The sequence below is a fragment of the Nesoenas mayeri genome (genome assembly GCF_963082525.1).
Source record: "Nesoenas mayeri genome assembly, chromosome: 3".
Taxonomy (NCBI): domain Eukaryota; kingdom Metazoa; phylum Chordata; class Aves; order Columbiformes; family Columbidae; genus Nesoenas; species Nesoenas mayeri.
The window spans coordinates 55,020,596-55,047,267 of record NC_137544.1 but is presented as its reverse complement, the minus strand read 5'-3'; the positions used below and the strand labels follow the sequence as shown (position 1 = coordinate 55,047,267).

The following is a 26,672-nucleotide window of genomic DNA, read 5'->3' as shown; positions in this document are numbered from 1 at the left end:
ACCTTTGGTTTCAACAGCAGCTATTGCTGGTATGTTTTACTGTTGTACCCAGAGAAACATTTCATGGTGCTTAGTATTTTCCCAACTAAAAGTGGTATTTAACATAAAAGAAAAGCTCCCATAATCAAGGGAAGAAGGTAGGAGAGTAGGAGCATGTTCCCACCTATCGCACAATTCCATCCCATAAGATGGCTACAAAACCTAATAAAGAGTTGCCATGGACATGGGTGATGACTTAAAAATTGCAAGAACTTTTAACATGAATCTCTCAACTATTCTCTTGACCACCCAGATCATCAACATTCCTTGGCCTATAGAAAAAAGGACAGGCATTTTATAGCCATTCTTAAACCGTTCTGCTTTCCTTAAGAAAGCTACCTACAACTATTTAGTTGTCTTTCCTAGACCTGAGGTTGTAGGCAAGTTTTCTTGTGAATGTATTAATAATCCATGTTTTCACACTTGACCATCAGACTTGAAACCAATTTGTTCCCTCTTTACTTGATAAATTCAATAAACAGCAGAATTGCATAGGGACAAGCAATCCTGAAAAGTATTTTTTAGCTGGCAGATAATTGTCAGGAATGACAGTAACATACCTCACTTGTAAGACTCAAGGTGAGATATGAGAGGTTAAAATACTATCACTTGGCTTCCCTTATAAACAAGGTTAACTTCAACACATTTATTTATGCAATTAAGTTGTTACAAATAGCTAAGATTTAATTAGAAGTAGCTACTTTACTCTGCCTTCCTGAAAAGAGACCTGTCTCATGCAACTACTATCTATCCACAAGAAACAAATCTGCTTTTGGTGAAAATTTATGCTATTAAATCTACTACAAAGTGAAACTAATTGATAACTTTTACAGAGCTTAAGCAATAAGAGGAAGGATGTGCACACTGACCCATTTTCAGGAATAAATATTTCCTGGCAAAGGCTAACTCAGAATGGGTTTCCAAGCTTCTACCCACATACCATCATCTGGACAAACCCCAGATTCTCTGCTAAACCTCCATGACTTTATGAAGTTATTTCTCGTAATGCTTTGTAAGTCTAAACCACATTTTAATACACATTTAATGCAGCCACAAAAGGGAACAAATGTACAAGACCGAGACACGCAAACAGCACAGCCTTCTCCAGGGAGGTGTCTGGGGCAACAGCTTAAGCAGTGGTTGTGATCTATACCTGAAGACACTGAAGGGAAAAGCAAAGCAGAAGCATCACCCCAGTTAGGAGCAAATTACCCATCATCAAACAGTTAAACCGTGACCTAAGATAGTTCAGCAGAAAACTACGGCACAGACGAAAAACCCTCTTACGGAAGTTGAAAGCACAATTCTGCCCCACAACTAATCTAATCCAGTAGAGAGCTGCACTCGTCTAGCGTATAGTAGTTTGTAAGCAGCAAATTTAACAGCCGAACTACCAGAGTGAATTCTCCTGCTGACCAAACTCTGGCTGTAATTTTGAGTTTGTTACTGTGTCAGGTCAGCCTGCCAGAACTGGGTCCCAACTGAAGCTGGAAGACAGCTGTCACCCTGATTAACAGAGAGCGTTTGTGTATCGATTGCTGCAGACTTTACTTGTCACGAGCAGCTAGAATCTTTACAACATCACAAAATCAGTAGAAACAGCAAAACAAGGGGGGAAGCAGACAAAACAGATCTTTTACACCAGGAAAAAACAAACAATAACTGCGTTCAGAACAACATATTCCACTTACTACTTTTTCATAAAGCAAAGAAAACACGAAGCAAGCTCGTTTACATTCCTAAAGGCAGTTCTATCAGCTGATTAGGCTGTTAAAATACTTATTTTCACATCAGGTTTGCCGTAAGAGATGAAATTACAATTTCCCATGTGTTCCAAAGTCTCTTAAAAAAAAAAAACCATGTCAAAAAGAAACAAAACTCACTATTACTTATTCATCTCCTGTTTATATATGTAAATCTACGTTGAAAAGAAAAAAAGTATAAAAACATAATATGACCTTTATTACAAACCCTTTACTAGTTCAAAATGTTGGTATGGATTTGACAAACCTGTTGCATGCATTATTGTGCTCCAAGAACCTGCTTTTGCTGTGAGGCACAAGTGAAGAATAGAGGTAGAATAAGTCAAAATGCCCCAGGTTAGACTCCAGGCTAGAATTTGAGAATTAACAGTCAGGAAGAGATCTGATTCCTGCAAAAATACTGCTGTGATCAGATAAGACTGTAGAAATACTTGCATGCAGGAGGAAAAAAAAAAACAACAAACAAACACAAGGTAATATAAGGCTTCCCTTCACTGCCTCTTGTTTTCAATCACCTTTGCTCCTTTGAGGATAACAACAGTCCCAGCCAATGCCTTAATATGAAGAGAAAGGTGGAAATAACTATTGTAATCACTGAATTCAGTTCCCTGCAATCATCCTTTTTGGCTGGTTAGAGAGATTGGCCTTGAATAGAAAGACAAAAGACTACTTCTACCCACACAGACTTCTCTTTATGGATGCTGTGGCAGGCTTACCCTGTATTACTGGCAGTTTAGCCAAGATCCCTAGTTATGGGATCAAACACCTACATGGGCCTGAAAGGTCTGGGGTGCAGAACCAGCCAGACCTCTCATATATCACCTGGTCCAGGTATCAGAGCCCTTCAGCCATCCCATCAGGTCACAGTTGGCCAAGACTGCTCTTAGCTCAGACTGTACCCTGCCTAGTGGCTAAAAATTATGGAAGAAGCCAATCTAGCTTTCCCTTCTCCCTCTCTTCAGAGAGCAATTGTGAGGCTGCAAGGAGAGAAGCTTCAGCTGGCTAACACAGGAAACTGAAGTGTTTTTAAATTAGTTTTCCAGTTGATCTGGCAGTTGAATTTATTCTCCCTGTGACATATGATCCCTAGTTCGCAACCCAAGAGAAAAGTGTGAAATGGACAGCCAAGGAGAGAGAACCTTGCAGAGGTAGCTGGCTGCCAGTCACCTTACTTGTCAACCTACACCTTCAGATCATGTACTAGGTACTTTCATGTTAACTTTGCTTACCTTTAGGAGGCTACAAACATGAAATATGCTCAGCAGCTCCCCTCAGTAAAAACAGTTAATGGCAACTACAGAACCAGTGCTGGAGGGCTGCACCCGATCCCTTCACTATGCGGGTCTACGCATCAGTGTTTTCCACGTGTCTTAATATTACTGTTCTTCAGAAAGCAGACACAGCTTTTGGCACAGCTAAGTGATTATTAGGTTTATGAGTACTAATGTATATTTTCCTATTCTGTACAAGCACTTAAAATGCTCAATGGCCTGCGTGGAAATCCTTCTCCGAGCACTTGCCCTGACACCCACCCCGTGGCCCTTCAGATGGTCTTCACACTTGCCACTTCTCTGTTGGTGCTGTTCCTGCTCTCAGCTGTCTCCCTGAAGGATACAAGAGTATTATCTGTGAAGCTAAAACAAAAGGAATAGTTATGAAGTAACTAGACTTTTAAGATGAAGAAATGCATTACTTGTCATGAAACAACTAAGTAAACAGGTATCCTCAGCAACTTCTGATCAAGAAGCAGGGAGGAACTCTACTAACATCTGTCACACATGCCACAAAACATTGTGAAGCCATTGACTATAAGAATAAAATGATTATAAAAGATACACAATGAACAAGACACCTCATTAACTTGACTTATACTGCAAAGAGTTTTTACTAAATACATTTCATTGTTCTGTTCCACAAGTAAAGACATCACCTTCAGAGACTCCAACTTAGAAACAGCTATGGTAGGAAAAAATTGCTTACAATTGGACGAAAATGACTCTCGATCACCTCTGTACATACTGCCTATCTATATACAAATAAATTATTTTAAACTTGTTTAAACCTCCCCCATCAAAAACAAACAAACAAACAAACAACAAAACCGCCGAGGATTATTGACTATGAGGATTTGTAAAGTGATTAAAAGGTTGTTAGATACCTTGCAACTTCACTTCTGCCAGCACTAAACTTTTGCAGGGCTCCAGAAACTGAGTTGCCACACTGAACATTTAAAGTACCAGCTTTGTTCCTACCAATAGGCAAGAGAGTTTTCAAAACACCACCAGTAAAGACTACAGTTTGGAGACCAGGGGTGGGCAGGTGAAGTGAGCTGAAGGAAGTGGCAAGTCAACAATATCCATTGCCACTTCTGAAACCACAGACTCTAGTAGTAGTTTAATTCAGTACCAGTTGAGGAAATTCTAGTTTCAGTAAATTATTTCCAAAGAACATATATAGTCCTCAGTGGGAGAGAGGTTTAAAGGTACCAGCTGAAACAGCACAGGAGAAGAAAGGGATTGTTGCAAAGTGTGGTAACAGAGAACACATGAGAGGCCTTGTACACAAGGACACACATCTCTCCACCTTCAGATTTTGCAAGACCAACAAGAAAGGTTCAACAGCTTTCGTGACAGAGAGAAGAAAAATAAATGTTTGTTAGCAAGGAGATAAAAACTTTTCAAAAGCATTTGATTTCATATTTAATTGATATTTGCACTGAACTGGAAGCACACCACACGATGTTAAACACCACTGACCTGTCCATCCAAATATGACCCCTCTCAAAATATTATTTTTGCTTCAGATTTTTAATAGGATAAGTCTTTTTTTTTTTTTTTTTTTAAGAAAAATAACTCAACAGTTCTTCCAGAGCAAATACTTCTATTAATACCTAGTAGATGGGTGTGAAACTCATTTTCACCAGGGGCCACACCAGCCTCACAGTTGCCTTCAAACGGATGTAGGAGTAAATGTAGGAGTAGTTACATTTATAGAGTCCTAAAATTATCTTGGGCCCTTTGAAGGCAACCACAAGGCTGCTGTGGCCCCTGGTGAAAATGAGTTTTGACATCCCTGACCTTGTTGTTGCAAAATGCAATTACCCTCCATGGTTAATCAATCCTTGACAATCACTTGGCACCAATACAAGCTTCTGCGGACACCTGGCTAGGTATCATGATTTGCCTCAGAAAGGAAAAAGCAGTTACAGCTGCTCTAGCTTGCATGGGGAGAGGAAGACAAAAAGGGGGAAAAAAAAAAATAATCCAGGAGAAAGAAAGAAGAGGCACCCAATTCCAATTCAGCTTTTTCTAGGAAGTCACATCCCCTGCCTTTCCCACAAGTCACATCTTTTCTCTCTTGCAGTTTCTTCCCGGGAACATAATGTCCTCTTGCCTGAGATACAAAGGGAAAAATGCCTACTCTTCAAAATCTTCTGAATCCACCTAATTATTTCCCTCACTTTAATAGCACACACGCAGAGGCTGCATACCTTCTGAACCGCTCCTGCTGCCTCATACCTTCATCCAGGGATAGCTCTACGTGTAAAGTCTCCTTTTAACTTGCATCTGTACCAAACAGAAGGAGCTGCCACTGAGAACTGTTGTTGCTACTGCCCAGGAAACTGCTGCCTCAAAGCACACTGATTTTCTGTGCAAAAGAAAGGCAGTAATATTTGTATTTGTGATTTCTGTGGTTTTGGGAGCACACCCAAACACCAAGATAAGCAATGTGTTTGTTATGCACTTTTCAGCAAAATGCTGCCTGCAGCAAGGGAAATGCACCAGAACCAGGTTCTAAATTGTACTGACATGTCTCTAAAAGAGTCAAAACATCACTGCATGAGAACAGGGCTGTGTTCACTTCCTAGTAAATTCAGCAATTTTGGCATTTCTGTCCATGTGTGCCTATTTTTAATTCACCACGCCCCCAATATGCTACAGGTTTTTGAAACAGAAGTATCATAAAAGCTGAGAACTTTTGGCAGCACCAATAGGACAGAAAAACAGCTTGACAGTCCCCAGTAAAGGACTTTCCCTGACAGTTAAGATCTCTAGTACTTGTTACAACAAGTCTCAGCACTTTCCTTGGTGGTGAGAGATCAGGTGCAGTGACTTTCCAACCCCTCATCCCCACCAGGATGGGGACAGATGGCAGAAGTGCCCCCCCGGAGCCAGTCCCTGCCGCTCCTCCCTGCCCAGTACGATTAGCTGATGATCTGCCGTGTGCCTGTGCAACTCCATTATTAACTACAAACACACAGGCTTACTAGTAACTTTTAGTACAAAGTAACTAATGATGCTAACATTAAGATGGCAACTCTGAAATTCATTGGTTAAACTGAATGAAAGCCACTCTGTGACTTTCCTACCTCCCATACTGTGAATTCCCTACATAAACTGAAAGTGACATCGTTGAAACAGCTGAAAGAGCATTTAAACTAATTATTTTGTCAAACTTCATTTGGAAACGGGTAAAGTAACTTAGGAGAACACTGAGAAAAAAGAAAAACAAACAAACAAAACCCACCAAACCAAAAAAATCTGTTAAAATATGATCCTTTTAAACTGGGTCACTTGGGTAAAAATGACAAATCTGAAGAAGCCAAAGGATGCTTATACTTGAATCCACAAGCCACTTGCTGCCAAAAAAAATGATAAAGCAGTATCAAGGGAAAGTTTCAGAACATTTTATGGAATCAATTAGATTCAATGAAACACCTTTTATTAAAGGCAAAATTAATCCTTCGTTGTATTTCGGTGCACAGGACATCATAATTATAAAACCATTTTTAATACTGAGGTCTCTGGAGTCTCCTTCCAACCTCTACCCAAATACATGTTCAGTATAAATATTTTAAAGTAAGCATACTAAGAATTAAAGACATATGAAGAAAAGACATATATAGTTTAAGTGGAATAGAAAAGTACTTGAGTCTTCCAACTGATCAATGATTCCCCCAACCAATCAGTTACATCTCACACTTTCACATGCAGAATAATTGTGCAAGTTTTGCACAACAAACAACATATTATATATGAGAAAGTCTGAGAAAATTATATATGTCAGGAAAACAGCAAACATTAGCTAAATTAGTAAAAAAGTAAGAAACTCCACACCAGCGCTAAGTTCCATATATTATATACATTTTGTGTACTACATTTCCAAAGTACAAATGACTACGCTTAAAACTAAAGGCAAATTACAGCTGGACTTGATTTCTCATTTGTAAAACTAATCAATAACAAAGAACAGGTTAGCAAGTTTTTCACCACACAGGAAGAACGATAAAACAGAGGTCATAAAAGCCTTTTTTAATGTGCATCCTCAGCTATTTCTGCACACCAAACCTCTGAAGAAAATTATTAATTTCTCATTATAGCATAAGAATGTCTTGCAAATCAGAATGTCTTTTTCCTAATGTCACCTTGATTTACCTCAAAGCATAGCTCCTAGTGACTTTGAGTGCCAAAGGTGAGCTCACAAACTAAGTGGCTGCAATAACTGGTCGGCTGTGAGAAGTCTGGATTAGTGGACTTGACCAGTATCACCCCGGAAGGCTCAAATACTGCCAGGAAAAAGCAACAACAGCAATGCAGTTCTCCTACCTTCGTATTACATTATTCTCTCTCATCTCATGGCTCCTAGACCCATGTAAGCTGTAATAATGCTCCTCAGAACTTGTTGTATGGGAGAGTATCAGCTTCTACACCCTTTGTCAGCAAGCTGGAAGGTGATCATCATGTATAGAGCAAATATGCTTGGACTTCGGGAATAACGACGAGCACTACTAGGCAGATATTTTATGCTGATCAGCTAGTAGAGAGAGACTTACAGGATAGAGATCTCATCCTAGGCAGAGCAAACACAGCAAGCAGATCCCTGCAGCCCGAGCCGTAGCTGTACTGGCAGGAAAGACAAAATGAGTGAGTCTCTCTGAAGTTCACTCTCTGAGGTATCCAAACCAACTATTTGCTAGGATTTTCCACACAGATTTAAGTGGGATCAAACATTCCCATTTGGAAGAAACCAAGAAAAATTAGAAATCTGGGTTAGGATTGCTTGATTCTAACAGGGGTCAATAAATCGCAACTGTGATACATGGAAGATACTTTTACTCAAGAAAAAAATGTACTTGATTAATTCAAACGGGACTTCAATGATTTTCTTCCTTAGTATGAAAGTGGATAAATTTCTTACAATGCAAGATGGTGGATTCATGTCCCACATGGGACTAGACAAACTGTATACATGCAGCACTGACTACCATGCAACAGAAGTACTTCTAAGAGACACTTGACACTTGGAAAGTAAAACCCATTGAGCTGCAAATTCAAGTGTAGTACAGCAAGAAAACCCAGCCAACCAGCAGAAACTGCTCACAAGAAGAGACTAGGGCTGTTTTATTTTACTGCCAAACTGCCACCAAGATGGGAGAATTGTGATTCTGCTTATATTCTAGCACTGTTACAACTTCTGACAGCATATATGTTCAGAAGGAAACTAATAGCAAGAGTCCAAACATTAAAAGACAAAAACAAACACAACCAAACAAAAGGAAATATGAAAGAAGAAAGGAAGCTATGCAAAATGTATATATTTCCTCTTCCATGGAATAATCTGTAACTTAACTGTCGTATGAAGGCTTAATTATCATCATAGACATTTATATAGTTACAGTAGTCGGTGCCATTCAATACAATATTTACAGGTTCAGAGAAATTTCAACAATTAGGTAGCATTCCTCTGAATTTACAGTTTTTGAGCAAAAAGGTATTTTTAGAATTTTACAAGTTTGTAGCTAATTTCAAATGAAACCATAACAAAACCCACCATCCCTTCCCCCAAAAGCTGAAGCAAAACTGATTTTTAAGGAAGGCATTATTCCAAGGTTTTTCTATTGTGGTCACTATATGACAGCTAAGACTGATCAGCTATCCTAATTCTGCATTTTACCAGGTTTTTTTTTTTTTAAAAAAAACAACCTACAAGCAATTTCTTGTTTGCTTTGGTTTGCAACACATCTTAGCACAATTAATATATCTGCTGTACAACTCAAGACACGAAAAATGCAGATAACTTCTCTAAATCCTAAACTCCCAAAAATACCATTTCTAAAATGCTAATAAGTGTTCAAAGCAAGAGTATGCTAAATCAACACCAACTTTCCTACTGCCACGTGATGTGTTCTCTCAATTGGATAGTGACAGCTGCTCTTCTTTAAATGAAGCCCATTTTCTTTCTGGTCTCATTAGTGCAGCCCTACCTACCCAGCTGTATTAGTCACTTCCTGCATTAGCACTTGATCACCTATGTGGAATAAAAACACCTCTTATTACATCCAGATTACATCCAGCACAGTACACAAGTTTAACTGAAACACAGAAGCTGTAATTGAGCAAACCTGTCCCGTGCCATCATACATAAAGGTGTCGCCTGTGAAACACTTTGGATAAGAACTCTACAGCTTTAGAGAAAAACTAACTCCTTCTCCCCTCTCTCCCACCCCCAACCAAATTATGCTCAAAGAGAAGAGGGGAAAAAAGGAGGAAAAGCAGACAAATGAAATCTTAATCTCATGGTTACTCCACTCTCTACTCCTAATTTCTGGCTCTTGAGAGACAGGTAAGAAAAGGGAGAACAAAATCAATAACTCTTCTGCTACTTAGGGGCGTGATGTCTTCAAAAAAACATTTTGTAATGAGCTTTTATGATTTTATACTTTCAAATTTCACAACTGCTCCAGTTTACTACCAAAAAATCTGCATTATTGAAGCACAAGGCTCTTGAGCTTGATCTTTAAAATCAGTGTGCTGAAATCACATGCAGCTGCTGAGTAACACACAAACTAGTCCAGAAAGGAGACAAATCCCAACTCCTCCAAGTCACATCACTTCCCATGACCCTGCAGTAAGGAGGGAAAGATGCAAAAAAAACCCCCAAAAACCAGCTGTCATTTCACTGCTGTGAACTCAGGACAGCAAGGAACGGTGAAGAGTTTCTTAAGCCAGCCCTAAGTGATGTGTCCTGAAGGTTCAACCTTGGCTTTAGCGTCTCAGTTTAAAGCTACAGTGTGACACCACCAGTACAAAGTGTGGTAAGCTCTTGGAGAAATCTGCTATGCAGATCATACTTGCTCAAAAACAGCTGTACAGACAAAAGGACATGACATTTGATTACAAAGATCCTCCAGAAAAGAGGTCTTTCCTGGTCAATTATACATCATCAGGAAGAAAGAGACTCCAAAGATACAAAAGAGATAAGAGTCCATGGCCGAATAACAATTGCTTTCCCTAAAAAAATCACACAGCAACAGATGTTTGATTTCTTCCAATACAAAACTTTCACTTTAATGGCATTGATGAATAATATATAATGTGACCAAGTTAGCCCTAAGTTGTATAAACCACTGCCTTTCAGAGTATGACTGCAAATACCACAAGCAAAAGGACCGCTACGGAAAGGAAATAGCATTTTAAAAAGCTCCTGACTGTGGAAAGGAAGCTCATCCAGGAAAAGGAAGGAGAGCAAAAGTTAGAAGCTGGTGAGAACAGAGGTCACCCTCCAGGATCTTCACAGCACTCATTAGATAAGCATATAACTTTTGAAGAAGCTCAACTTCCTGCCATAAATAAAGGTTTTATAACCCACTCAAAATACATATTAACAAGGCAATTAATTAATTTCATCTTTGTTTTCTTATTCTTTGGGCAGCACTTCTGCATTTTTCAAGCATTTCAATAGGCCACTACCCAAGATATACTATTATTTCATATATTCCAGATATAGTTCAGATATTCAGATATCAGTTTTTCCACCCTGGGAAGACCCTAGGAACTACAGGCCAGTCAGTCTCACCTCTGTGCCCAGCAAGATCCTGGAGACGATCCTTCTCAGAACTATGCTAAGGGACATGGAAAGTAAGGAGGTGACTGGTGACAGCCAGCATAGCTTCACTAAGGGCAAATTGTGACTGAAAAATTCAGTGGTCTTCTACAAAGGGGTCACGACATTGATAGGTAAGGGAAGAGCAACTGACGTCACCTACCAAGACTCATGCAAAACATTTGACACTGTCCCGCACAACATCCTTAGTCTCCAAATTGGAGAGAGATGGGTTTGACGGATGCACCATTCAGTGGGTAAGGAATTGCCTGGATGATCACACTCAAAGAGTTGCAGTCAATGTCTCAATATCCAAGTGGAGACCAGTGACGAGTGGTGTTTCTCAGGGACTGGCGCTGTTCAACATCTTTGTCAGTGACATGGACAGTGGGATCAAGTGCACCCCCAGCAAGTTTGCCAATGACACCAAGTTGTGTGGTGTGGTGTGGTCAACATGCTAGAGAGAAAGGATGCCATCCAGAGGGACTTTGACAGGCTTGAGAGGCGGGCCCATGCGAACTTCAGGAAGGCCAAGAGCAAGGTCCTGTACATGGGTCGGGGCAGTCCCAAGCACAAATACAAGCTGGGTGAAGAATGGTTGAGAGCAGCCCTGAGAAAGGCTTGGGGGTGTTGGTTGATGAGAAGCTCAACATGACCCAGCGATGTTCTCTTGCAGCCCAGAAAGCCAACCGTATCCTGGGCTGCATCAAAAGAAGCGTGGCCAAGCAGGCTGAGGGAAGCGATTTTCCCCCTCTACACTCTTCTCATGAGACCACATTTGGAGCACTGCATTCAGCTCTGGGGCCCCCAAAAGTGAGAAGGACATGAACCTATTGGAGTAAGCCCAGAGGAGGGCCACAAAGATGATCAGAGGGCTGGAACACCTCTCCTGTGAAAACAAGCTGAGAGAGTTGGATTGTTAGCCCCGAGAAGAGAAGGCTCCAGGGAGACCTTATGGCAGCCTTCCAGTACCTGAAGGGGACCTACAAGCAAGCTGGAGAGGGACTTTTTACAAGGGCATATAGTGATAGGACAAGGGGTAATGGCTTTAAACTGAAAGAGGGTAGAATTAGATTAGGTGTTATGAGGTAATTCTTCACCATGAGGGTGTTAAGACAGTGGAAGAGGCTGCCCAGGAAACTTGTTGATGCCTCATCCCTGGAAGTATTCAAAGCCAGGTTGGATGAGGTTTTGAGCAACCTGGTCTGGTGGAAGGTGCCCCTGCCCATGGCAGGGAGGTTGAAACTGGATGATCCTTAAGGTCCCTTCTAACTCAAACCATTCTTTGCTTTTATGATATTTGAAATAATCCATTAAAAAATCATAAGCTTACATCTTTCAGAAACATTTTAAATGTTTCAGTGCCTGTTACTGTGAGCATATATCAGTCTTCATGTTTGTGTAAGATCTGTTCAAAACTAGCAGTACATTTGTCATTATAAGATTAGTGCCTGATCCTGATTTCAGAGGCAAAAATTAAATTAATTAATGCTTCCATGAAATTTATATTCCCAGACTTCACTGGTCAACTCAGAGAAACTACATGAAACCAAAGTCCTGCAGGAGACTAATTTAGCCTGGTATAAACCTAACTTAACAAGAATTAAATAAAAATATCCTTTAATGCTACACAGTCCTCAAAGGTGCAAACACATGCAGGACATAAAAGACATAGGCCATGTGTGCTTTGCTACTCAGCCTCCAGCGCTGTGCAAAATTTCTTGATTTTCCCTGTGGATCTAACTTCTGCCTATAGCGGCTATGAAAAGCACAGCAGCCTCAACAAGTTCATTTAGGCAGCTTGCAAGTATATTTGGGATTAATACAGAAACTCAACATTTATTGCATCTCAGACTTCTCAATAGCAAAGCGCTCTCTATGTAGACCAGGCCAGGCACAGAGCCAGGATGGATTTCACCAGAATCCCCAGTAAGTCACCTTGAGCTACCAAAAGACCAATCAACATAAGTACTTTAAGGATTCTAAAATCCTTTCACAAAATTTGTCAGATATTAGTACAAAAAACTGGAAGGAAAAAAACCTTAGAACAGGACATTAAGAAATAAATCCGGAATGAAGATGCTGCAGCCTGTCAAGTGAAACATACAGCTAAACTAAAGACTAACAGAGAGGCAAGGAAGTTCAACAAAAAACAGCTACTACTTTACAGTAATTTACAACAACTCCAACTAGATGATAACTGTAATTTCACCAAAAAAAGAAAAAAATCAGAACAAATCCCACACCCAAAACACTCCATTTCTGATATTGATTTTCAGTGTTACATAGCTTTTGTTTGGTACCTTAGTCATGTGTTCTGTTCATTATTTTCATGTAAAAGTAATCTATGGAAATTAAAACAATCACTTTACTAATTGTTCTTTCTCTCATAAGTTTATTTATACAACAGCCTGATCGAATTCCCTTGGAGAGTTGTTTTACAAAAGCACCCTCTACAACCTAGGGTACACCAGGTAACAGCAATGCAGTCCCTTCTCTGCCAACCGAGGAGGGCATCTGACTCTGATTCAGCCAGATCAGTCCAACCAAAAGTATAGTCTTGTAACCATAATTTTGAAATTTATTTAAAAGCCATTTCTTCTAAAACCAGTGTGAAGTATTTGACTTCAGATTCCTTACAGACCAAAAAACGCTGAACACAAAGCCCGGCTTGAAGTGCACTGCTTGCAGGTACACATTTGGCATTAGAAAATCCTTTGCTGTGTTCAATGGTTAAAAAAAACTAATGCCAGACAATAAAACTCTTCCATTATTTCCTCATTGGACTTCTCCTCAATAGGACATGCTCTCAGAAGTGTGGGTGTCCTTTCCATCCAGCTGGGCCAAATTCAGCACATAATGGTCCCACACATTGAGTCCCTACTGCTGGCATCAAAGGTGCTGGCCGTGAGAACTGCTCAGATACTGGCATCCTTCTTCCCAAATTCACAGAGAGTGGAGGGGCTCTCTGAGATCCCTCCTTTATTTCCCAAATAGGCAGGCTCACAATGATTTCTAGTCTAACTTAATTCACATTTATGTTATGCCAAAATTTCTTTGGAAGTGCCTACCCAACTTACGCTCTCTTGCATTTAGAGACAGTAGTCATTTCTCCTCACAGTTCTCATTATGTTAAAACAAACAGTTCTCCAACCACACAACAGCACTTTTCTCCTTGCAGTCTTTCTTGGTTCATGCCATTTTTCTTAAACACTGGTGCCTGAGATTCCAAATAAACCCTCCCCTCATAAAGTGGCCTCATTGCTCTCCTCTGCCTACCACATTCTCAAGTATCATTACTAGCCTCTTGCATCATCTGTCATCATTATTCCAGATTTGCTGCCTCCTGGTAATGTTCCAACAGTCAGGTGGGCTTCTACTTGAGAAAAGAAAAGCATCACATGAAAACAATTAGCAAATAACCCCTTGCTCTTTCCTTTCACCAGAAGGACTAATAAAACTTAAAATTATCCTAAATCAGAATTTGATACAGAAGCTAAATAGTAAAGTAATATCAGAAAACTTACCTTCTGGTGCTAGTATATTACTGAGGCAAGGAGAGGTGACCCTCTCCTTGTCTTCTTTGCTTACCCCAAACATCCCAATGCTTCTCACTAAGAAACATGCTTCTAGCTTATGAAAGCTGTAGGCAGGGCCCCTTCACAGCACCTGCTAGAAGTGTGGATTACATAGAGCTTAAAACCCAAACAAACAAAACAACAAACATACTTGTAAAAAGTAGGCTTAAAATTTGTATGGGTCAAAAACCTAAACATGACAACTACAGAAAGAGAGTGAAAAATAATATTTTGGAATAGTAATGAATAGGTTTTGATTGCCTTCTTCAAAACAAGTTTATATTTTTGCACTTGTACCAAAAGACTATATGACCAAGCTCAAGAAGTACTTCCATTAGCAAAGAGTTTCTTAAGCGAAGAGCTCAAGATAATGCATTCTAGTTCTTCATAACAGTGCTATTCCTTGGTCTGTTGTGCATTTTTAAACATGACATGCAATTTTAACATGACATTTAATAACAGTGTTCAGGCACTTTGTGTCTTTGCAAAAATCCCCAACCACTAAATCCACCCCTCCCCCCCAAATCTTTCTATCATTTAGAGCTCTGCATCTTTTCACTTGTTATTCAATTAGCTAAGTAGCAGCAAGGAACTTCTTTTGAGAACTCTTTGGTGCAGGAAAAATTTCTTTCAAGAAAATAATGATAATTTCTTGGCTGCAGCAAAATAAAACTGTTCAAAGCAGCAAGATCAAAAAAAGGGGTGTCCCATTTGCAAGAATATTCACATGAAAAACTTCACTTATAAAACTGTTCAATGTTATAAAGCACTTGGGAGGTGCTTTAAAATCCCAGCTGGGTGAAAGTTTCTTATTTAACACCACCATAGGCAGCAGAGATAGGACTGGTGGGTACCAACCCTGGCTGGACTGAGAACCTCAGTGCTGGGAGCAGCTCAGAGAAACGCTCTGCACTCTGCCACCACGCCTGACCAAGGGCTGTGGGTGCAGATGCACCTTCAGGTGCTGGACAAGCTGTCACTGCCATCTGGATTGTGAAAGAGGAAATGATGCAGCAACAGGACCAAATTGCAGGTTTGATTTCATCAAGCTCCAATGAAAACCTCTGCATGCACTCATCTTGGACAGGTTTTTTCCTCTTCCCTCACACTGCCTTTTCAATCATTTTGTACTGACAGGCTGTCACAGTTACCAAAATAAATGGCCCTGCTTAGCCATAGACAATTTATTCAGTACCATGTTGTAGTGGAATAAACATTTGCATGCTGTGCATGAGACAATTAGGAACTGGGTAAGAAAAAAAAATGAACGGTTGTAAAAGGTTAATTTTAACCCAGTTTAGTTTTTCTGTGGGTTGATCAGATGATGCAGAAACAGTAGAGACACCAAGTTGAATGAAGGGTGAGTAGTGATGCAAGCTAAAATGACTGTAAACGTTCAGCTTTAGACAAGAGATCTACTTTTCTTGATACAGAAAGAAAACAAATGAGATCTAGAAGTCATTTTAGATCCTCAATTTACTAGAAGTGGTGGCTTGGCCTTGTTGGGATATGTGTCCATCTGTATTGGCTTAGGTGAGGTCCTCATGAAGCATTACACTCTAGGATACTTCAGCCAGGATTTGCTGAGTTACTCTCACAAAAAGAAGAGCAAATCATGCCTTCACATGAAACATCTATTGAGGCAAAGCACTCAGTAATGTCCACCAGCAGTAGTCACAACTCGCTATAAAGAGGTTTAAATCTTAGTGACTGGGAAGCTGCTAGTAATTTAAAATAAAATTAGAACTCCAGGTAATGCCTTGAAAGAATGAACATATTCAGAAGTTTGAAAACTACTCTTAAGTGTTACTGAGAAATACAACACAAGCAAGGCTGAATCTCCATTATACAAATGGGTGAAAACTTCTGAGGTTGCTTTATTTCCATAGCCCATATGTAAGGAAAACGGGACAATACATATGTACATACTTTAAGATACTTCAGATTTTAATAATGTAATTCACTTCAGCCTTGAGGTTTAGATAGCCGTGTAGACATCAATACCCATAAGTCTCTAACAGCAACAACATTTAGGCAGAACTCCAGTGTTCTACAACTGATTTTCTAGCCCTACTCTGAGTAGGATTAGTTCACCACAATAAAATGCACTACTGCCACCATAATTCTCCCTGGAGTCTAACATCTACATTTTGTAGTTGGTATGCAACACTTGGTGTCCAAATACTATATGGGGCATGTTTGCTCTTTTGTGGATCCATCCATTCAAAAAAACTTTTAAGTTGCACATTCCTTCCCCTTTTCAAGCTCTATGCTAATACCATAAAGTTAACTAAGCAGAATTTCCAAGCTATTGCACAACTGAGCTCCACATGCACTTGAAAAAGCACTGAGCAGTTTACATACTTGCTTCTGTAAGGCCTTTAAAGGAGCACTTCTAAGCAGACAAATTATACCTGGCACTGCACAGGTGCGCTGGAGTGGAAAGGCACATGGTGTCCTCTCCCCAAAGCACGCTCACATGGCAAGCAACATCAAAATAGCTGAAAGTGCTAAGAAACCCTCCTCCACTTCTCTGCCTCCATACAATAGCAACAGTACTGACAACAGCGAAGCACATCTTGCCTGTTCAGGAAAGCAGCCCTTCTCACAGCACCTCTGCAATCATATCACCAACAGCAGGCTGCACCTACCTACTCTACCCCTCTCTGCTGCCTATAAGGTACAGAAGTCTTCCAGCAGTCCCCTAAAATACTACTCCATTATTTTCCTGTAAGTCCTATACCAATGTTACATACTTTAAACTGTTAAAACCTGGGGCAGGGTTAGTTGTTTTTTTAAGGATAGATTTATTCTTTGACCACCCCCATCCGATAGGAAACCAGACAGAGCTAGTCCCATTTCACTTTCTCACCACCATTTACCAGAATAACCAGCCAGTATTCAGCTGCAGGTACAGACAGAGGCCAAAGATCCACCTTATACATGGAGGCCACCAGTCTTCATGATTCCCTTCTGGTTTATGAAAGCTTATCCTGAGCAAGTCCACCTTGTGGGGCAAGCCAATTCTTACATCATTACCAAGCACTTCCCATCTTGGCAATCTTCTTCTCGGTCTTTTTCCTTCCTTGTATTGTGTGAACAACCGCACAGAGCCACATCACAGCTGAAACAATTTGGATAGGACATCCCTTTCCTACAAGCTAAAGGCACAGAGTTGTTCAGATCCTCATCCTACACCTCTGAGCTGATACACCACCATTCCTATGAGATAAGGGAGCCAAATCAATTAAACTAGAGGTACCTATGATGTCAGTGCTAGCAAACACCACACAGCAGCATCAGCATGAATCAGCTTGTGAAAGTTAAGCTTTGCCCCTTGTATTTTCCACTGGTTTGTACTATTCTTAAAAACACCACTAGGGAAAGAAAACCATGGAAGCATAAAGATATTTTTATTATTTGAATGTGATATGCTTTATAAAAGAGACATTTGCCATTTTATGACACCACTACACAGTCTACTAGCAAGCTTGTAAGGAAAAGAAAGCAGGATAACTTTAGAAATATCTTTATCTTTCCACGAAATTGTAATCTGGGAGGTACACAGCCTTTCTCACAATTAAATGAATAAACAGGAGCAACTGCACATCCCAACAAGCTTGTCAATGAAAATATACACTGATTGAAATTGAAACAGTGAGGTAGCTACTAAGGTAAGCGTGGACTCTAAGACATTTTTGTTCCAGTTCCAAAACTAGCTTAAACTACTGTTAAGCATCTGACATTCTGCACTGAAATCCATAAAGTTTTCTTCTGTAGGAGTAAAGTCTTGAATTTGGTTTTCATCCCAATTTTTTTCCTATTTCACTTCCATTAAGCAACTGCTCTCACAATGCTTATTTAAATATACAATAAATGTATGCATGCCATAGCAGGAAAACATACATTTAAGAATTGGCTATTCAACAGGAATGCTGTTATTTTTACATTCACATTAACTTCCAAATAAAATTAATTTATTTGCCTTACCATACATTTTTCAAGCATTTAAAACTGGGCTCAAAAGTTAAATAACCTCTTCATCATTAGATAAATTTGTCACTTTTTCTATACTAGAAAAAGTTAAAAATACTTTGCTGATAAAATCCTATAGACAAGAACTTTTTAAAAAATATAATTTATATAGAAAGTATTAAAAAAAAAAAAAGGTAAGAGAAACAAGTACAAGCAGCTAAAGTATACTGAAAGACAGATAAACCAGTGTAACTGGGTGGATAAACAATGCCCTTCTTCACCATTTTTAATTCTTTTGAAGAAATTACAACCCTTACAACTCCTAATCATTTTGACAACGTATTTGCATCCTGGCCATGTAAGATACGTACTTTCCTTGAGCCTGGCTGGTTTAGACAGCAGGAAGCAAGGTATTTGTATAAGAAAAAAGAGAAGAATGGAGGGCCAAGAGGCCCCATAGCAGTTGGAAGAATGGTTGTTCTGGGTGGAGAAACAGAGGAACAGGGCAGAGGTGAGCTGAAGGCCTTCCCAACCCCCATTTAACACATTTGTTTCTCTTTGTTTGGGCAATTAAAACCCAACAGTTCAGTTTTTAACTTATTTCACTTTAAAATCCCTGGACTGAAGCTCCTGGTAACAGCTGGAGGGAGCAGTGGGAGTGAAGGAACCCGGCAGACAATCTCGTCATGACTAGGACTGTCTGTGGTCCCCAGTGCCAACACCACCAGCAGACCAGTGAGGTGCAACATGCTGGCTATAGGAGGCAGCTAACAAGCAGGGCTTCTGCTTCACAGAAATTCTGCATTTTCAAAATAAGGTTTCAATCTGAACTAAAACAAAAACAGTTCTCCATCTCCCACTGCAATTTCACATTCATAGGAAGCTTTTACCCTTCAAAATCAATTTTAATATCAACACCAACAAATTTGTGGCATCACTGTAGGACTCACTATCTACCCTCACCCCTTTCTACCAACATCAAACATTTAATGACACCATTTATCCTCATCCCAGGAATTCAGGCTTTCCTGCATTAGCAAAACCCTTCCTGCAACTGTTCAAAGCAACACCATCTTTTCTATTCGAAACATCTCTGATCCTACAGATCAGAGATCACAGAAATCTTTGCTGTAAGAAGAACAGACACTCTTTTTCCTCTCCCCTCCATAATAGCACAGCTAACAAATGATGGCCACATATTGCAGGTCTACATCCAACAGACTTATCCAAACAAGAAAAAATCATAGCTATCCACGTAAAGTAAGGTTGCAGCCACTTCACACAGGGAACAAACAGGAAACAAACATACCACACAAAGTGGTGGTATGTTGACAAGAGTATCTCAGCAGTATTATCATTCAAGAACATTGCTTAAAACTAGTTTTATTTAAAAATAATTTAAAAGCATTTCCAGCAATGTCCGATTTTGTAAAACTTTGTACCAAACTTAAGTTTTGGCCCAAACTGGGTCCATCAACAAGCACTCAAGAGGGACTGGAAGCCAACTATATGCCTAGTCAACTTTAAAGACTAATGCTTACAATCTTAAAGGCACTAGGGCATCATCCTGAACTGTAACAATAACCCTTGGGCAACTGGCTATGCAGCAGCATTTTGGCATTGGCACTGCATACAACATGTCAGGAGAACAGGACAGGCTTTCAGAAGCTGTTTGTTGAAAACAACAGTGAAGGAGTTCAGGTGGTCCTGCAGCTTACTGGCTGTTCACAGATGATGAACCAGGTCTATCTGCTTCCTCCTTCTAATTAGCAATATAGCCACCTTACAGTGGCTGAAGTGACCTGTTTGGTTTAGAAAGCCCGTAATCTAGGAGGTAATATATTCTCTTCTCCTCCTGCACCTTTCTTCCTCCTTTGGAAACTTCTGTATTCTTGCAATATCATTTGAAGGGTGGTTGCTCACCCTGCCATCACCTCCTGGTAGCCAGCCTGCAGTCATCCTTGCAACCTGCCAGATGATGTTAGAGCATGTTTTTGGATTAATAACCCTCACAAAAACAGAACTTCTCCCCCACTGAATAACAGTGGCCCTTCTGAGCTCTGGTTTGACTCAGGGCAGAAGCAGATCATTAACCATCAGATGATTCAGCACTTGGTGCCTACATTTCTGCTGGCTGGTTTTCATCAGCTACCAGACTACAGCTTTGAAGGTGTATCATTTACATGATACAATCAGACACCTGAAGAGGCACACAGGTGTCAAGTCCCTCCAGTTCTGAGCCGGTAGAGTTTTAGGCAATACAGCCTGCTCCTAAATTCTCCCCTTCATTACGTGGCTTTATAATCACATTCCCCACAAAAATACTGACTGTAGCAGCCTGCTGCTTTTTTCCTCAGGTTCAGAATGAGATCATGTACAGAAAAAGGTTGAACGCAAGATCTCAAGTCACAAGACTGGTAACAGGTCCCAGGCAGGGAGAAGACAATCGCCACATTTCATGCTCAGGAAAGGACAGCTGGATTTTAGTCTCACCAAAACTAGCCACGCACAAAATACTGTTGGACACGGCCCCTCCCTGCCCCCCAAAATCCCTTCCGATTTACTCATGGCCACTAATCTCATTAGAGTTCCTATAATTAAAGCACCGTAATATCTGATCAAGAATATAGTATGCTGTTTAAATTCACTCACTCAAAGACCTTTAATACAAGAATGACTGCTCCAAGAGAATTACAAGATTTACAAAATAAAGCATCACTAAAGAGCATAGGATCAAATCTGGATTATCAAGTTTCCTGGTTTGCATGCAGAAAGAGCAGGCTGTCAAATCACCAAGATTTCTATAAAACTTTTACAGCCACATTATAGGAAAAATTAAACAAGTCTAAATACAATGATATATATATACAGCTTCAAATATTTATTAGAGAAGATACTGTACTTTATAGATGTTAAGAAATAGCAAATGTTATTTTGTTCTAGTCAATACTTGCTGAAAGGTGTGGAGTGAAAATGTTGTTCTGAATAGCACTTGTCAGGTTTAGAGACTGGGAAGATGAGAAAACACACATAAACCTTAGTCTCTTTACCAGTCTAGTATAAATTAAATATAAAAACCTAGTTAAACTTTAGGACTCCCCCCTCTCAAGTCAAAATTCTGCCCTATTTGTTTGTTTTTAAAGAAAATTTCCAAGCATTCCCAACACCCCACCCCCCTCCAGACACACAAATGGACAAAAAGCAAAACCAGGCGTAAATACTCCCTCTGACTCAGACATACAAGCAGCCAGGAGAGGTTCGGAAGTGAATCACTCATTTAGCAAACCTATGTGTGCACACAGCTTCTGGAATAACCCAGGTTTGGTGCCACATTAAACGGAGAGGAAGATGGGAAGTGACGAAGATGTGAATGCAATATTACGTCTGTGAGACTGACTGCCCTGGTTCCTCCAAACTTCTCACCCTCCCACACTCCCCTGCCCCCAGTTTGTATTCTGGATGCACAAGTGCAGAAGCCCAAAGCTCCCAAACAAAGAGGAAATGGTTCTTTCACCCTTTTGACCCTAACCTCACTTGGCAAATACCTGAGAGCCCATGGAGATGACCTACGTGAGCACCAGAGTCTAGGAAGAGCACTGATATTTCAAACGTTCACACTCTTCAACTTTAACCGTCTTACGTTTGTAAATTAGCATAACAACAAAGAAGAGCTATGGGCTGCATTGATTTCTGGAAATGGGGCTTGTTGGGACTTGGCCCAGGCTCTGAGGGACCCACACCAGGTCATGAGGTGCAGTAGTCACAACCTCTTTCACACTAACCCATCACCCATACCTACCCCTCCCTCAATTTCTCTGGGTCCAAGAGAATAAAATAACAGAATTTTATTTATTTATTTATGTGTAAATGGTAGATAAACTGGCTGCAATCAGAGTCTGAAAATCCCCGAGGGGTCTGCAAGTATTTGGCTGGGAGAAAGAACAGCTAAACTGAGGCAGAGGTAAAGTTATGCAATTAACCAAAAGTCAGGCTCCAGATCAGCCTGGGTGCTCCAGGCTCGCCTGCTAAGCTTCTGCGCCAGCCATTAAATCTTTGAAAGGGATTATGCAGCAAGGTGCCAGTGATAAGAGAGGTTGGATTTGACCTCTAAGGACCTTCCGATGCTACATTCCTAAATGAATTACCCTCACTTTCAGTATGCTGGTAACACTACAGACAAACTCTGCAGTTGGAGCATTTTCACCTGGATAATCTTCATTTCAGCAATGCCTAAAACTTCAGTTGATTTTCTGATCTCTAAAAGGCTCCAAGGCAGAAGTTTTGATGCTGTTATATGCTTGCATAGAAGAGGGCAGAATGCATTAACAGAGATTTTACTTTGCTATTCCATTAAGAATCATTTCAGAAATCACAGTGAAACCATCATCAGGAATTCAGCTTTTTTCACTCGGACATTAAAAGCAACATGAATTATTGTAAGCATTATACTTCTGCCAACATACTCCACATTTTCAGCAAGGAAGACCACTCCTCCAGAGATTTAGAATCAGTCAGCGTCCTCTCAAACAAAGGCCACAGATTGTTACTTCTCTGACAAGGAAACCAGATCTAAACAATGCATATTGCTGCTTTGGGGTTTGGGTTTTTATTGTTTGTTTGTTTTCAACTTCAGGTACATTCCTAAATCAAGCTGACTGCATCCAAATTGAAAATGTTTAAATTTTCAAACAGAAACAGTTTTTCAACATTTACTCCTTTTGAACTTTTGGTAATTTTTTTTCTTTGCTACACGAAGTGCTAAGTCTCAATGATGAAAGGAGCCTTCATATCTATCCTACACTGCCTTTCCACTCATCCTTCCTAGAAACTCCTCTAATATAACTGACATGGAGAAGCCTTTTCTCTTTCTCCTCAGGATGAGTCACAGGGTCCTTCCACAGCACAACAAAAAGATAAATCACTTCTTGTTCTTCTCAAAGAAATATCACTTTCTTGTTCTTTTCAGAAAGGAAGATTGGGGACGAACACATCGGACAGTTATTTGAGGATATTTTGTTTCCTTTTTCCCTGAACAAATGTATCAAGCAACTAAAATTCTGCCTCGTCATAACAGCATCTGTAACAACGTGCCCACAGAAGTGCTCTGTGAATCTCCCTTCTCAATATCAGTATCCCTGCTGCAGATGCCCCCTCCTCTGCATCCATATGCCTGCCCATCTTTTTTTCACAGAAGCACCCATACGGTTATCTGCCAAGCAGACCTTTTAGTAGCTGCTGGGATAAGATTTGCAGAGGGCTCAGCAATAGCAACAGCTTCCTTGAAGAGGGCATCCCTGCACACACATCCAACAGCTGGCCAATGCTAAACCCACTTCATGGGCCATACACCTGGTTCCCAGGCCAGCCAGCTGTTTCAGCCACCAAGCTGCTGGATCATCCTCCAAGAGTCCAGCCTAAACCAGGCAGGAGAGCTCTCTGGTATGGCTTTAGCTACCAAATCACATAACTTCCATTAGATCACTGTAAGGTGCGGATACCTGCAGAAGCCAGAGGAGTCTACCCTGACATCACACCACTTCACAATTCCCAGCTTCAAAGCAAGATAACATTCTGACACAACTTCAGTGGCAAATACAAAGGTGGCACAAACATGAACTGGTAATATACTCTGAAAGCTTCCTGTGGGTTCCCAGTCCACCACTTAACTACAAACCAAAACATTATGGGTTCTGTGCATGAAATCTCAAGAAGTCTTTTTAAGTGTTCCTGGGTTTCAGTATTATAGGACACATTCAAAACATGACTTTATTTCTCCCATCCATCAGATCCCATACTAAGCCCTTCCCTGTTACGTAAAGATAACAAAGATGATCCATAAAAATGCTAGCAAGCTTACTATTAGCCAGAATGAACACTATCAGCACTAATAAATGCCATATATGCCAACGATGACCAGAGAAAAGCACATGCTTCACTTTGGCCAGCACGTGCAATTTCTAAGCAGTGAAATGTTCCCTGGTCAGAAGAGCCTGACAACTATTTATAGTGCTTGGGGGTAGCTGTAGCCGTCTATGCCGTCCTGACATACGCAGCCCAGTGGGAGCACAGACTGCCTCAGCACTGCTCCGTGCCACAACAGGTGTGAAAATTCATTCTATGACCAAACAAGCATGTCTCCACTGAGCACATCCCAAAAGTTTCTGTTGAATAAAAACACAAAGGTGGTTAAGCAAAGAGTTTGTTTTTGTTTTTCCCACATACCCATGCTTCTCCCATTGCTCTTTGGGTTTAGGACATGCCTACACTAGTGGCAGAAACAATGCACAAATGTTTTCTGATGATAAACTAGCCACTAAAAACACTAGTGAAGACAAGGCTTTGCTTTCAAGCTGCTGATTTCATTTTGAAACAGCAGTTCTGACTGACAAAACAGTGAAGAAGATACAAGCAGTCTGTAAGTGAGTACATCTGAGTACCCATCTAAGCACAGCAAGCAGCTATCTGCCCAGGATGGAAAAGCTGTCTTGGTTTTTTTGTTTGTTTGTTGTTGTTTTCTGTTTATTTTGTTGTCCCCTCCCCCGGATGTTCTTGTTTACCTTTGTAACTGTGATTCTTCACGAACAGCCACACAGACACACCCCCTCACACACACTATTTTAATCTTACATAATTGGCATAGTACCAAACGTGATGTATTCCCAGAATAACAGGCCAAGCGGCTGCATCAAGGGCATGCCAGACACCCGCATGCACAAGCGCTGAGCAGTGCGAGGGGCTGCAGGATGGCAGCCAAAATCCCCAGCCCCTAACTCCAAGAGTCGCCTCAGACGCAGCTGCTAACGCTCCCAAACTCTATTCCTTACCATTCTTTGCACACATCTTTAAAGGAAGCCGGCGCCAGCCATGTAACAGCAAGAGACTGAGAATTCAAAGAGAAAATTCTTTAAAAGATGGGCAAGAGCATAAAAACATAAAAGCGACCAACCCGACAGGCTGCATAACAACGCACAGACAAACACTTCGGGAACAAATGGTCATTAAATCGGCAGCTCATACGCAGGCGGCTGCCAAACGTGTTCCGTACGGGATGGGAAAGGTTTCCTACGCCACGGAGCCGGAGCCCAACTTGTCGGGCGCACAAGCCGCGGAGCCGGACGCGCAGTGATGCTCAAGCCCTTGACCCGCACAACCAGCGGCTGCAGGTCGGGCTGGAGCTGCCCTCGCACCTTTTAACAGTTTTCCCCCCTTCAGCACAACTCAGCGGCGTCTGCCGGGCCGTACCTGGGAGCTGAGGTACCGCTTGAGGCACTCCTCGCACACCGCCTTCTTGCAGCAGGACAGGGGCTTGATGGGCTTCTCCTCCAGGCACACTCGGCAGCTCAGCACCAGCAGCGGCCCGAACTCCCCCGCGATCAGCCCGGAGAAGGGCTCGGGCAGCAGGTACAAGTCCACCACCTCGATGCTGCCGCCCGCCGACAGCGGGTCGCTGCCCGCCACCACCCCGCGCCGCGCCGGGGGCTGCCCCACGCCCGGGCCGCCGCCGCCCGGGCCGCCGGAGGAGGCTGGGGCCGCCGCCGGCCGGTCGTTCTCCACGCAGTAGACGGTGCAGTACACGTGCCGCCGCGGGGGGCGGCGGCGGCCGTTGCCCTCCTCCGGCCCCTCCTCCGCCAGGGCCGCCGGCTCCCCCACGGCCGGCGGCTGCTCCGGCTCGGCCGCCGCCTCCGTCTCCTCCTCGGCCCCTCGCCGCCCGGCGCTGGCGGGAGGCGGCGGCGGCTCCCCGCTTCGCGCCGGCCCGGCCGCTCCGCCGCTCGGAGCTAACTCCCGCAGCGGAGACGGCTCGGCCGGGCCCGGCTCCCGCGGGCCCCCGGCCGGGCTCGGCGGCGCGGCGGCGGCGGCCGCCCTCGGGGCGCTCAGCGAGCTCTGCTGCTCCCCCATCGCCGCCCGCCGCCGCCGCCGCTTCTTCCCATCCAGCCGCCTCCCGGCCCCGCTTCTGCTTCCGGGTCCCGAGCCCCGCGGCCCGCCGCGCTGAGCCCCGCGCCGCCTGCCCGCCCGCCCGCCCGCCCGCGGGCGCCGGCCGCCGCCGCCCGGCCTCCTCCCTGCGAGGCTGCGGGCGCGGAGGAGGGAACGGCGGGTGCCGCTCAAGTCAGCGCCACCCGCCGGGTCTCGGCCGGAGCCCGACCCCCATGCCGGGGACGACGCGGGCAGCCGACCCTGGTGCGGCGGGGCAGCACGCCCGGCCGCGCCCCGCAGCCGCCCCGGCCCTCCCCACGCGTCCCCGCCCCCTGCCTGCGGCGGCCGCCCCGCTGGGCGCGCCCGCCCCTGTCTCCGCCTGTCCCGCCCCGCCCCGCCGCGCTCTGGCGCGGCCCGGCTTGGTCTCGCCTCCCATTCAACCGTAAACACCGCGGGTCTGCCCGCACGCCGCGGCCCGGCCCCGCGCCTCTGTCCTCCCCGCCGTGTGCCAGTACCTGCGGCG

At 42.5% G+C, this 26,672-nt stretch overlaps 1 protein-coding gene across 1 annotated transcript in view; it reads right to left on the bottom strand.

The window, feature by feature from the left end:
• The window catches only part of RNF217 (ring finger protein 217), a gene marked incomplete at both ends in the record, with an annotated part of 54,920 nt that extends 28,786 nt beyond the window's left edge, over positions 1-26,134 (bottom strand). Inside the window, one exon of the mRNA XM_080343041.1 lies at positions 25,481-26,134. Within this exon, the coding sequence (XP_080199167.1) occupies positions 25,481-26,134 (654 nt within the window). The remainder of the gene's footprint in view (positions 1-25,480) is intronic.
• Between the last annotated feature and the right edge of the window lie 538 nt (positions 26,135-26,672).